The sequence below is a fragment of the Polypterus senegalus genome, chromosome 4 (genome assembly GCF_016835505.1).
Source record: "Polypterus senegalus isolate Bchr_013 chromosome 4, ASM1683550v1, whole genome shotgun sequence".
In the NCBI taxonomy this organism is placed as follows: Eukaryota; Metazoa; Chordata; class Cladistia; order Polypteriformes; family Polypteridae; genus Polypterus; species Polypterus senegalus.
Window position 1 is genome coordinate 99,593,660 of NC_053157.1, and position 14,791 is coordinate 99,608,450.

The 14,791-nt window shown below is 40.3% G+C and overlaps 1 protein-coding gene across 2 annotated transcripts in view; it reads left to right on the forward strand.

Annotated features, from left to right (window-relative positions):
- Positions 1-14,791, forward strand: part of vldlr (very low density lipoprotein receptor) — a 258,783-nt gene that overhangs the window by 38,502 nt on the left and 205,490 nt on the right. For both annotated transcript variants that reach the window (XM_039751092.1, XM_039751091.1), the window contains exon 2: positions 1,763-1,882. In XM_039751092.1, the coding sequence (XP_039607026.1) occupies positions 1,763-1,882 (120 nt within the window). The remainder of the gene's footprint in view (positions 1-1,762; positions 1,883-14,791) is intronic.

The following is a 14,791-nucleotide window of genomic DNA, read 5'->3' on the forward strand; positions in this document are numbered from 1 at the left end:
CCCTTTTTATCACAACCTCTTTAAGAGGGCTGGTTTAGAAGTGGCCTGTTTGGGATTCCTCGTGCCTGCTTACCACCTGTGATTTCCGACACATTGTCCAGCTCTGCAAGCGTCTGAAAATGTTTTGATTCTTCTAATTTAAGAGTTGATGCCCGTCAGTGTCCATCTTTTGCCTTGTTCCTGTGTCACACTGACCCTATTTCTGCCTTTTGTGGTCTTGAGCCTCCTTCCACATCCCCATTAACTCCATCTTGGCAAGCCTGCTTTCTAATAGGGATTGTGCAGACCTGACCAATTCCTATAATTCAGTGACCCTTGGGTCATGGTCCTGGGTCAGCTGGCATCTTTCAGATGTAGCTTTCAAGGAGGACTGATCCTGCTAAGCCTCCTGCCAAAATGTCCAGAACTTCCAATGTTCTGGCCTCCATTTGGATTGATGAACTGCTTAACCCCTTAAATTTTTCCAGTTGTTAATGTTGGATTGACTAACACTTTCTGACCCCTTAAGCTTATGTAATACTCTTCCCCTTAAATGCCAGCTGTGTCTTTTGTGTGAAGTTTACCTTTTTTATTGTCAGCTTTCTTAACTCTGCCCCCCTTTTTTTATTATTATATACAGTACCTTACATTCTTTCTACCTATATAATTTGTTCAATATTCTGCTGTTGCCTGCTTTAATAGCAGTAATCTTCCTAAGTGCTAAATCTATTATCAAAGCCATCCTTCTATACATTTGTAAGAACTTGCTGACTGAATACCACCCACTGTTGGTTATTTTTCTACAGCCCTTATCGGTGCTTATTGCTGCATGCCTCTGCATACTGCAGGGCCTTTCTCTTTAGTGGTTTCAAGTCTGCCATCTACCTGTAGTTCTTGCCTTTTTCCTCCTGTGTATGCTGTCACTTTTCCTAGTGCTGTTTTTGCATTAAGTACAATCTCCAAATATTCTTTTAGTCATGCCACTAAAGGATCACTGTTAAATTTTAGTGGTTACAAAGCTGTTTATGAACTGGCCAGTTTGTTGCTTCTGTTCCATGCCTCTTTCCATCTTGCTGATGCTAGTTTGTTGAGTTTTAGTAACTTTTTTACAAATGGTTTTTGGAACCCTCTATCAAACCCTTAAGGGTGGAAAGCTTTAAAAATAGTACCAGTACCTTTAGCAGCAACCAAAACAGTGATTTTTTTTTTTTTTTTAAGGAGCAAAGATTTTTGGCTTTAATAAACTCGCACAGCAGTAATACAGTTGGAACTTTATTTATTTATTTTTTTTTCCAACCCCCCCCTGTAAAAAGCTTAGTTGGCTTGTGGGACAATCTCTCCTCAAAGTTTTTTTTTTTTTTTGGATGTGTTCTTTTAACAAGATGATCTGTACAAAACTTTTTTAAAAACCTGGCTGGATCTAATCCATAACATTTTGGAATAAGCATTTAAATTGAAGCAGATTTTTGCTCTTTTTCTTGCTCTTTAGTGTGTGTGTGTGTGTGTATATGTATATAGCTGCTGGCCTAGCTCTTTCTCATGGTTGGGGGTTGATTTGTTTCAAACCTAGTTTTGTTAAACTTGCTTGTATAGAATGTTTGATTTGTAATTAATGTTTTCCCAAAAAGAAATCCTAATAGGTTGAATTTCTTGACTGCATGTGAAGTTCATACTTTAATGTTTAACCTCCCCCATTTTGTGCTTTGTTTTGTTGTTTGTGTTAATGTAATACATTTTGAGTGATACCTCATGGGGTCTATGTATATAAATTTCTCTTCCTTAGGTTATCCTGAAGAATGTGAGCAGTCTCAGTTTAGGTGTGGAAATGGCCGATGTGTCCCTTCTGTTTGGAAGTGTGATGGTGATGAGGACTGCTCAGATGGGAGTGATGAAGAACCATGTGGTGAGTTGATTTATTTTAATGTGTAGTGACACTACACAGAGGTTTGGGTTCATGAGCTTTAGGTAGTTACTAGCAAAATACCCGCGCTTCGCAGCGGAGAAGTAGTGTGTTAAAGAAAACGAAAAGGAAACATATTTTAAAAAAATGTAACATGATTGTCAATGTAATTGTTTTGTCCCTGTTATGGGTGTTTGCTGTCCTTTCTATCTCCTGAGGGAAAATAATACTCATAACTATTTAAGGATCTCTTTGTATACCACATTGTCAGTTCAGCACTCCAGTTGTAATATGTCCAAGCTGTGCACTGAGCTTACTCTTGAGAATGCAACGTATAGTTGTCCAGGAGAAAAGCAATGTTGCCTCAAATCAATGGCAACCTTTTGTAGGGTCTGTCCCTGAGACTTATTGTCAACGCGAAGCAGAGCCTTACTGGAAATTTGAGGCATTTGAATTGAAATGGGAGTTTGGTCTCGTTCGATGCGAGAGATGGACGTCTGAAGTGGAGCTCCGCTAGCAGTGGTGCTATTTTTCATATTTGCTGCTTATTCTGAGATCCTGTATTTATTCAACCCGAGAGGGACCGCTACAGTATATAGATATAAAGAAAAGCTAGAAGGCTAATGAGAAAGCAACGGCAAAGGCACATGACAGACTGAAACAGAAGATGAAACAGGCCAATGAATGGCTGCGACAGGAAATCCAACAGGCAAATGAAAGGCTGCGTCAAGAGGTACAACTTGAACTTTGACAGGTGCTGGGCAAAATTGAAGAGCGCGTTGAGAAAAACTCGGTTAAACTGAGCACGCTTGCTGATCAATTGGAGCATCTTAATGAGACATTCACGAATCGGATCGAAATGGCCGAACATTCAGCTGCCAGTGCCGAGGAAAGAGCAGTAAATGTCAGTTCGGAATGTAAAAAACTTGGAGACAGACTGGCTGCTTTAGAAGATGGGAATAGAAGGTATAATGTCAGAATTGAAGGCCTGCTGGAGAATTGAGAAAGTTCAAACCCTGTGAAATTCGCAACTGAACTTTTTTCTAAAATAATCGGGAGCGACTTTAAAGCAGAATCTGAGATAGCAGCGGCTTGCCGCGTACGCGGATCAAACACCGTCAGACCCGACCAAGATCTTTTATAGTTCGTTTTGAACGATTATCATTTAAGTTAGAGGTGATGGCACTCCTCAGAAAAAAGGAAGATATTATATATGAAATTAGCCACATTCGTGTCTTCCCTGACTTCTCTCCAGCAACAGCTATTAAACGCGCAGCCTTCTATAATATTAAACAGCGGCTACGGCAAGCCAGTGTGAAATACGGCCTCCTGTATCCGGCAAAACAAAGTGGAATGGCAGGGTCATTTCTATGTCTTGGCTAGCATAGAGGAAGCAGAAAATGAATTAAGAAAGCTGATCCCGGGACACTTCTGATACATAATTGTGAGTCATGGCGGTAAATGATAATGCTAGGATTAATAATCTACTGTCTGATCTATTTGTTTTAAAATACGGGTTTTTTATCAGCATATATTCTTATTACTTACTTATTACTTAGTATTACTAGGGCGCTAAATGTTTGTTTTATTGTGCTTAATTACGTGTTCCCCTTTTTTTTTTTTTTTTTTTTTTTCTAATTATTTCATGTGTACCCTAAATGAGACTGTTCAATATCATACCCTTGGTTAACTGTTATTGCTATTACTGCATTAAGACTTGTTATGCTTATTTTGGACACATCTTTAACACCATCACCTGGGTTTATTATCTGGGGGTATCATCTTAATGCACTAAGTGACATACACGAAGTGTATGTATGTATGTATAATTTTTTTTTTTTTTTTTTCCCCTCCTCTTTTAAAGACTGTATTGGTAACAGATATCGCTATCTTTTAACCTTAAACCGCCACTGCATGGGGGCTTGATGTGCTTTGGACGTGCTCTGTCTCTGGGTATGTCAGAGGACTGGGACTGCGTGAAGTGGGTTTTAGCCTCACCTGGGGAGGCAAAAAGGGAGGGTGGGGGGTTAAGGGGGGAAGAGAAAGAGCAGGCTTGATCTATACCTAATCTATCATCTTAATCTTTATAATTATAACTATCAACTAAGTAAGGATCAGTTCTGGCTGCAAAAAGACTGGACTGGTCAAATGTTCCATTCTAGTTTTACAAAGAAAACTAGAGGGGTGGGAATTCTCATACATAGAACAGTACCATTTGTAGCATCAGATGTAGTATTGGATCCTGAAGGGAGATATGTGATGGTCATGGGAGACTTATCTAACTGTAAAATGATTTTGATAAATGTTTATGCACCTAATGTTGATGATAAGGAATTTATACAAAATTTATTTGCATCCATTCCCAATCTGAACACTCATAAACTTATAATGGCTGGGGACTTTAATTGTGTTTTAAATCCACTTTTAGATAAGACTTCCTCCACAGGGGGAACGGCAACTAACACCTTAAAGATAATTACAAAGTTTATAACTGATCACAACTTATCAGATCCCTGGAGGTTTTTAAACCCAAATTCAAGAACATATTCTTTCTACTCACCAGTACATCATTGCTACTCAAGGATTGATTACTTTTTATAGATAATAACTTCTTGCCTAAGATTAAATCTTGTAAATACGATGCTATTGTTATTTCAGACCATGCTCCGATGATCTTGGAGCTGAAATTACTAAGCCCCATACACTCACCCCGCAGATGGCCTCAATCCGCTTCTATTAGCTGACGAGAATTGTACTGAATTTATATCCAAACAAATCGAATTCTTTCTAGAGACAAATACATCCCCTGAGATCTCTGCAGGAATACTCTGGGAAACTCTTAAGGCCTTCTTAAGAGGACAGATTATCTCATATCTTTCCCACAGAAATAAATCCGCAAGAAAGTAGCAGAGATAAAAAGCGAAATTACTAAAATAGATGAAGAACATGCCAGACTACCAAGCGAGACTCTACATAAGAGGAGGCAGGCTCTACATTCAGAATTAAACCTCTTGACAACTAAAGAAACTGAACAACTAATTTACAAATCCAGACATCATTATTATGAACATGGAGAGAAAGCTAATAAGCTTTTAGCGCAACAAATTCACAAGCAAGATGTATAACGCAATCTCGTAATACTAACACTAACGGAGATAAAATCATCGAACACAAAAATATAATGTACACTTTTAGAGACTACTATAAATCCCTATATACTACTGAGTTTAAAGAAGACAATATACAATCTAATGCATTTCTGGATAAATTACAGATACCACAAATTGACGCTTTTAGTGTGGAGGAACTCGATAAACCTCTGTCATTATCAGAATTACTGGATGCTATAAAGTCACTCCAAGGTGGAAAAGCAGCAGGCCCTGACGGCTACCCTGCAGAGTTTTACAAGAAATTCTCCGCTCAGCTAGCTCCCTCCTATTAGCAACATTTACAGAAGCCAGAGATAACCAATCTCTTCCACAAACCTTTCGCCAAGCACTAATCACTGTCTTTCCAAAACAAAATAAGGACTTATTACAATGTGCATCATACAGACCAATTTCACTTCTGAATAACGACGTTAAAATACTCTCTAAAATCATAGCTAGAAGGATGGAGAAAGTGCTCCCTCAGTAATATCACAAGACCAAACTGGATTTATTAGGGGCCGACACTTATCTTCAAATCTTCGACGCCTGTTTAATGTAATATACTCACCAACTAAATCAAACACCCCAGAAATATTATTATCATTGGATGCAGAAAAGCATTCGACATGATTGAATGGAAATACCTTTTACTATTTTGGAGAAGTTTGGGTTTGGCCCAACATTTGTGCATGGATTAAATTACTGTATACTAACCCAGAAGCTTCAGTTTGCATCAATAACATTTGCTCAGACTACTTTAAACTAGAACGTGGCACAAGACAAGGATGCCCTTTGTCACCACTGCTGTTTGCAATTGCCATTGAACCACTGGCAATACATTGTCGAAATACTGATCAGATAAAGGGGATTAGCAGAGAAGGACTGGAACAGAAAATCTCATTATATGCAGATGACATGGTACTGTATATATCGGACCCAGAAAATTCTGTGCCTGCAGTCTTAGCAGCACTCACAGAATTTCAAAAGCTCTCTGGTCTCAGAATTAATCTGAATAAAAGTGTACTCTTTCCGTGAATTCTCAAGCATATAATATTAGATTAGACACCCTTCCTTTTATCATTGCAGAACAGTTTAAATACCTGGGGTAAACATCACAAGTAAACATAAAGCTCTTTATCAACAAAATTTCGCCTGCATGGAAAAAATTAAACAAGACTTGCATAGATGGTCAACCCTTCATCTCACACTAGCTGGAAGAATTAACACTGTTAAGATGAATATTCTTCCTAAGCTCCTTTTTATTTCAAAACATACCAATATACATTAATAAATCGTTCTTTAGGCAATTAGATTCAACAATAACCTCATTTATTTGGAATTCTAAACATCCACGCATCAAAAGAGCGACCCTACAAAGACAAAAGGCAGAAGGCGGCATGGCTCTACCTAACTTCCAGTTTTATTACTGGGCGGCAAATATACAGTCGATAAGAACCTGGACACAAATAGAAGAACATACACAGGCATGGACCGCAATAGAAGTAAAATCCTGCAGTACTTCTTTGTATTCCTTGCTCTGCTGCTCCAATAAACACACGCTATCGGCAATACACTAATAACCCAATTGTGCTCCACTCACTTAGAATCTGGAACCGATGTAGAAAGCATTTTAAGACGGAGAAGCTTCTTTCTGTGGCACCCTGCAAAGAACCACCTCTTTCAACCTCACAAACATATGCAGTTTTAATATCTGGAAAAATTGGAATTAACTTGCTTAGAGATCTTTATATAGACAACGTCTTTGCATCCTATGAACAATTACATTCCAAATTTAACATTCCAGCTACAAAGCACAGAGAATTTATTAATTTAGGTATTTTTACAAGCCTTAAATTTTACACCGTTTGGCTTGCTCTCTCTCTCAGGGTGGGGATCGATCTGTTCTTAACATAATTCTTTTTTTGTAAAAACTTGATTGCTATGTATTGATTGTAATAAAATTAATAAATAAAAAAAAAAAAGAAATGGGAGAGCAGAGGGTATAACGGGGATGCGAGGAATACATGGAGTGTGGAGAAATTCTAGAGACAGCGTGTATATTAACTTGTGGATTTTTCTGTGAGTCTTTGGTGGCAGCGTGACGAAGTTGCTTCCGCAAGAACGCCTTTTTTGCCTTTGTCTTGGACATGGTGGAACACTAGCACAGGATGTGATAAAGGCTTTGTCCCCAGGTAGGGTCCTTGCTGTCCTCCCACCCAACACCTCTTCACCTACTCTTAAGAATTTTACTATTCTTCCCACCATTCTGCCACTCTATTAAATGACCAAGCTTCATTTAAGTCTCCCTAAACCTGCTCTGAAGCTCCTCTTCTATTCTCCTCTATTATATCCTTGGTGCTGCTTTCTCTGGTTTATTCTGATCTCCCAGTCCATTGCTACTTTATGCTGTACTCTCACACTTCCCCATTATTCACTTTAAATCCTTGGCACATTAGTGGGTATGGGGGTTGAGAATTTCTAATGCAAGTCAAAGCTGATTTACTTTTTCATAATTTTTTTTTTTAACCAAATCAGATGCCCTGGCAATATCTGTACTCTCCTCTACTCCTTACCCTCCATGCATCTTCTGTATCCTCTCTCTACTCTTTTTTCTATACATACCATGCCTAGATCGACTTTTTTTTTTTTTCCCCTTTTTATACTACCCTAAACTCTTCCATTTGTGCCCACAAAATGTCCTCTTCCTCACAGCCCACTTGGAGCATATGCCCACATGACTGACTGCAGTCTTGTCAAGGCATGGCTTAATAGTATTAATTGTCCTTTATCCTGCTCATACTGATATCTTTTTGTGTTACACTGTACCATTTACCATTTCTGCCCTCATTTTCTCTACTGTATAACAGCTTAAAGCTTCCTGCCAATTCTCTACCTTATTCCCCTTTAATCTAGTTTCCTAAAAATGCAATGCTCCCACTTTTTTTCTTCCTTACATCAAATCTTTGACTTGGGACAATAACTGGGATATTTTAACTTAACATTCAGTGTCCCCTCTCCTCCTCCTCCTATGGTTTATTAACTCAAGACTGGCTTAGTCAATACAACATTTGTGTACTTGTGGTATTTTGAGCAGCCCCAGGCAGAGTTCTGGAGTTGGAGTTGCAATCAAGAGCCAAAAGCATTTATTGGGTTACTGGAGTTTGGGTGGGTGGTGATGTGCAACTCTGACTAAAATTGATTGAATTGGGGTAAAGTTTCTAGGTGCCTTTTTGATAGGAAAAAATGTGGTTTTTTTTTTTTTTGGTTTAGTGGTGGTCAGTGTTTTCTTCAAAGCCACAATGGTGTTGCTATAGCCCTTAAACCGAGATTTTAACTTTATATACACTCACCTAAAGGATTATTAGGAACACCATACTAATACGGTGTTTGACCCCCTTTCGCCTTCAGAACTGCCTTAATTCTACATGGCATTGATTCAACAAGGTGCTGAAAGCATTCTTTAGAAATGTTGGCACATATTGATAGGATAGCATCTTGCAGTTGATGGAGATTTGTGGGATGCACATCCAGGGCACGAAGCTCCCATTCCTCCACATCCCAAAGATCCTCTATTGGGTTGAGATCTGGTGACTGGGGGCCATTTTAGTACAGTGAACTCATTGTCATGTTCAAGAAACCAGTTTGAAATGATTCGAGATTTGTGACATGGTGCATTATCCTGCTGGAAGTAGCCATCAGAGGATGGGTACATGGTGGTCATGAAGGGATGGACATGGTCAGAAACAATGCTCAGGTAGCCCGTGGCATTTAAACGATGCCCAATTGGCACTAAGGGGCCTAAAGTGTGCCAAGAAAACATCCCTCACACCATTACACCACCACCACCAGCCTGCACAGTGGTAACAAGGCATGATGGATCCATGTTCTTATTCTGTTTACGCCAAATTCTGACTCTACCATTTGAATGTCTCAACAGAAATCGAGACTCATCAGACCAGGCAACATTTTTCCAGTCTTCAACTGTCCAATTTTGGTGAGCTCGTGCAAATTGTAGCCTCTTTTTTCCTATTTGTAGTGGAGATGAGTGGTACCCGGTGGGGTCTTCTGCTGTTGTAGCCCATCCGCCTCAAGGTTGTGCGTGTTGTGGCTTCACAAATGCTTTGCTGCATACCTCGGTTGTAACGAGTGGTTATTTCAGTCAAAGTTGCTCTTCTATCAGCTTGAATCGGTCGGCCCATTCTCCTCTGACCTCTAGCATCAACAAGGCATTTTCGCCCGCAGGAGTGACGCATACTGGATGTTTTTCCCTTTTCACACCATTCTTTGTAAACCCTAGAAATGGTTATGCGTGAAAATCCCAGTAACTGAGTAGATTGTGAAATACTCAGACCGGCCTGTCTGGCACCAACAACCATGCCACGCTCAAAATTGCTTAAATCACCTTTCTTTCCCATCCTGACGTTCAGTTTGGAGTTGAGGAGATTGTCTTGACCGGGACCACACCCCTAAATGCATTGAAGCAACTGCCATGTGATTGGTTGATTAGATAATTGCATTAATGTGAAATTGAACAGGTGTTCCTAATAATCCTTTAGGTGAGTGTATATTATATAATATAGAATATAAATATATGACTGGTTAGAGTGCTAAAAAGAAGCCTGATTTATGTTGGCAGAGATAATACCTTGTATCTTTTGTATATTTAAACTTTTATTTACTAGGTTGATTAAAAGCACCTAATTACAAATTGAGGAGTCAGTCTGTGGTAACAATTGGAGTTTGAGTTGGTTTGGTATACCACTCCACAACCCTTGCCGTAGGATATAGTCAAGCTCTACCATCGCTCAAGTACAGAGGAGAGTGCAGTATCCATAGCTTAGTACCCATGATTAAGTTTGAATCTAATTGAATGCATAGTGTCATGGATTAACAGGTAAAAGGATTAAATGTCAAAGTACATTTGCACTGTTTGTCTTGCATAATTTTTTTTTTTCCCTTTTGGATTGAGTCTGATAATTGTACTAGTTTGAATGTTGCAGTTCAGACTTTTTATAGTTCAGTGTTCAGAGGCAATGTGAAACACATTTGGTAGCAAGTAAAACATTTTCTATAAGAACATTTTGAATTACACAAATTACAGGTAATCCACCTAAAGACAATCCTGTTTGTGCTCATCCAATGGTCTTTACCCTAACCTGTCTGATTTCACCAGCCCTTTTACCTTTTCATGAACAAGACCCAGAGTTCCTCCAGTTCAGGCAGTAACTGTCTCCTCCCACTTGGAGGATAATCAACCTTCACTTCCCACTGTACACCACTTTGCATCTGAGGACCATGGCTTCAAATTTGGAGGTGTGATTCTCATCCCTGCCTTTTTAATCCTGTTTACATATAAGACCACCACACTGGATATCTTTTCCTACTCAATGCACTTTGCAGTGGCTGTGCTTAGTCTTTGTATTTTGGTTTGTGGTTTTTAGGGACAGTATATTGGAGTCCCTCCCCCTTTTTGAGAAGTGATTTTCATAGTATGTGGCTGTCACTGCAGTTTTATACAGTGATTGAATAACACTTAGTACTAAATTTGAGTCCCTATTAACACAGCACCTCCACTGTATCCTTTTAAGGAGCATGATCATGTGCCTTTTCGAAGTCCACAAAATGCCTGTAGACTAGACTTGGAGTCTCCTTTCCAGTGCCATGGCATAGTCTTTTTCCAGGAAGGTGTAGTAGTGTCCCAATTTAAACGCATCCTCTACTTCCCATTTTTAAAAATGTGGGACCACCACCCAGTTCTGTCACTCCAGGGACACTGCTCCCAACAACCACACAACATTATGATGTCATGGCTGACACACATTTTCAATGTCCAGAGCCTGCAGCATTTCTGAAATGATCTTCTCCACCCTGAAGTCTTACAACTGCACAGATGCTTAACTACCTCCTTGAGCAACCTCATTGAAGTGGGCTCCACCCCCTTCTATCCGCTTCTGTCTTGGCCCTTTCCACAAAGGGTACATCTGTTTAGGAGCTTCTCCGTATCCCTTTGACCTCCCGACTACATTCTCCATCTGGGTCAGCATTTCTCAAATCTTGCTGAGAGCAGCTTGTGTGAAGCCCTGCTTTCCCCATCTGAACCACCTGATGAGGCAGCTTCCACAACAGAGGCTTAAGGTCAGTTTTGGGGTATGTTCCACCAATGTCTCCCTGAGACAGAGCTCTCTTGTAGGTGAGAGCTGAAAATACTTCTGAACTTTGGCCTCCCACAAATGCTTCCAATTCTTTAACACTAGAATCCCTGAAGCCTGCAAAAAACCTCTTAATCTTGGGCTGCCTTAAATTCCTTTGCACCTCCCCTCATCAGCATCTTGTTTTGCAAAAGTGTCAATCAGTGTAAGCAGCCTGCTATCCCACCATAAACTGAGCTGAATTCAGTCGCAAAATTGTGGTCATTGTTGTTTTTGTGAAAAGAATGGAAAGGAACAAGCAAGTTCATTGGACCATGCGAACATCACTGACAGAATAAAACTGAATAATTTAAAAAAAAAAAAAAAGCCTAACTTTAACAAGTTGCCAAAAATTACAGTGGATGTTACAGACTCGAATCAAAAGTGATTTTATTATAGTAATAGCAGAGTACCCGATCTCAAACCTGGATTCAAATGGTTATAAAGCAGCAGTTCTAACCTCTGAGCTATCCACGAATGCATATCAACTGTGAGCTTGGGGTTTTTAACTCCTTGACAGCAACTTGTAAATTTAATGATTCTCCCCCCACCCTTATTCTTGAATAAAAGTGCACATGTTAACTTCATTTTGGACTAAAGTCTTTACTTAATATACTTCACTTCATTATTGATATAACATGGAAATTTGTTTAGCTGTATGTTCAGCATTTCTTTTCTGCCATCCTAAATTTACCCAGATTGTTGTAGATGCAGAACACACAACATGTTTTCCAAATATTTACCCTTTGCAACTCTAGGCAACTCACACCCAGATAAATAGTTGATTTCTGAGAATTTAACTGACTTCAGCTCTGTTGGGGTTTTATGGGGTGATAGTCTGCTTGTGCTGATCAACACGTTTACAAATACTATAATGGAGAGCTGTGAAGGAATTTAAGGCGGCTCAATAAATTTTTTTTCGTAGGCTTCTGGGATTCTAGTATTAAGTACTTTGTTTGTATGGTGCCATTTGCATTAATTTTCCCTTAATCATGAGCAGTTTTAACTGTTGTGTAGCACTGTCAGGTATACAGGAAACTTGGTCAAGCAAAGGGTCTACCAATGACTGGGTGATGCATCAACACCATATTGACTATACTTAACATCCCACTTGGTTAAAGATGTACCCAAAGCATGCTTCATATAGCATGTTGAGCTTGATACTGAATTGTTGTGGATATAGCACTTTGCATCCCAACATCTCTGGTAACCCATGAGGCTTGAGCCAATATTGTTCACAACTGGGAACAAATCTTCAGCATATCTGATCACCTGATACATCAGTCTAGTCTAGTTAGTGTTGGGTGTTTTTAAGCTTTGTTATACTCAATGTTATGAAATATCTGCATTTCACTAATGGGTGAAAAATGTCACTCTTAAACAAAAATGGAATTTGGTTGTTTTTTGGAACTAGTCTAGAGTTACTTTCCCCCTGTGCCCTGCAGTAGACTAAACACTCAAGTTGTTGGTGGTGACAGTCTGGTGGAGCAAATAAGTGAAATGAACAACTCTGAGCAGTCCAGAAAAGACAGATTAAACCATTAACTTGGAGTTGCTGGCAGCCTATCAACAATAGTCCCATATAATATTGACAAACAAGCAGACGCTGTTGCGAGTGGCAGCCATTCCAGCAGCTCCATGTATGACTTCATCTTTCTACTTTTTTTCCTCTGTTTTACTGATCGCTCCTAACACTTTCTTTTATGTTGACTCATTACCTGCACACTTTTTTACTACTTGGACATGGATTTTTACACACAGAGACTCATCTATTCAAGTAGTCAACTTCAAGCACCAAGAACAAATGCCCACGCTGCTGTGGTTCCCTATTTACCTGACGAGGTAAGAAGGCGGTATCGTGAAGCAGAGCCGGTGCTAAGACAAAAGCTGAGCTAGGGAGTCCCCTGCAGTGTATTTTCATCCTGAGCCTGGAACAGGGGAGAGTCCCGAGGCTTTGGAAAACATCTTGCCTCTCCCCAGTCCCAAAGGTATCATGTCTTAATGAGCTGAGCGACTTCTGGCCTGTTGCTCTGACGTCTCATGTGATGAAGACCATGGAGCGGCTGCTGCTGTGCCACCTGAGGCCACAGGTCCACCACGCCCTTGACCCTCTGCAGTTCGCATACCAGGAGAAGGTGGGAGCAGAGGATGCCATCATCTATGTTGCACTGATCCCTCTCCCACTTGGACAGAGGCAGTGATACTATAAGAATTATGTTTCTGGACTTCTCTAGCCCCTTCAGCACCATCCAACCTCTGCTCCTTAGGGACAAGCTGACAGAGATGGGAGTAGATTAATACCTGGTAGCATGGATTGTGAACTATCTTAAAGACACAACTCAGTATGTGCGTCTCGGGAACTGCAGGTCTGACATTGTGGTCAGCAACACAGGAGCGCTGCAGGGAACTGTACTTTCTCCGGTCCTGTTCAGTCTATATACATCGGACTTCCAATACAACTCGTGAGTCCTGTCATGTACAAAAGTTTGCAGACACTGCTATCGTGGGCTGCATCAAGAGTGGGCAGGAGGAGGAGTATAGGAAACTAATCCAGGACTTTGTTAAATGGTGCGACTCAATCCACCTACAACTGAACACCAGCAAAACCAAGGAGCTGGTGTTGGATTTTAGGAGGCCCAGGCCCCTCATGAACCCTGTGATCATCAGAAGTGACTGTGTGCAGAGGGTGCAGACCTGTAAATACCTGGGAGTGCAGCTGGATGATAAATTGGACTGGACTGCCAATACTGATGCTCTGTGTAAGAAAGGACAGAGCTGACTATACTTGGAAGGCTGGCATCCAACATCTGCTATAAGATGCTGCAGATGTTCTATCAGATGGTTGTGGCGAGGTGGCCTCTTCAATGCGGTGGTGTGCTGGGGAGGCAGCATAAAGAGGGATGTCTTATGCCCGCCTGGACAAACTGGTGAAGGCGAGCTTTATTGTAGGCACAGAGCTGGACAGTTTGACATCAGTGGCAGAGTGACGGGCACTGGACAGGCTCCTGTTAATAATGGAAAATCCACTGAACAGGATCATCTCCAGCCAGAGGAGCAGCTTTAAGCTGTAAATCAGGTGGTTTTTTTTTTAAAAAGTGCATTTGCATTTTGTCGGAAGGCTACCACATGCTACAAAAATATCTATTTGTTCTACCAGTCAATATTTGCATATTTCATCCCCTCCATGGCTGTAGAGTTACTTGGGCTTAACGCTGCAAAGTCAGACTTGGGCTTAATGGGATTAATGTCAAGAAGGCTAAAAGCAGAAAATGGATATTCAAGGGCAACTTTTTTAAAATTGCCTTGACGTGTTTCTCATTGGTGGTTCAAATGCCATAGTGGCCACTCCTAGAGGTAAACCGTGTCTTGTAGCATATGGATTTGGTCAGTAGGCAAATATCAGCCCTGAATGTGAGAGCAGCACCTACAGTTCACAAGTCAAGTGTGTAGGGGTTGTGTGGTGTGTTTTTTTTTTTTTTTTTGGGGAGAACTTCTATCTTTTCAATTGATGTTTAGATATTTTCATGGTACCATTAGTACTGCTGAAGATTGAGGTTCAGGCCTGTCAGATATCC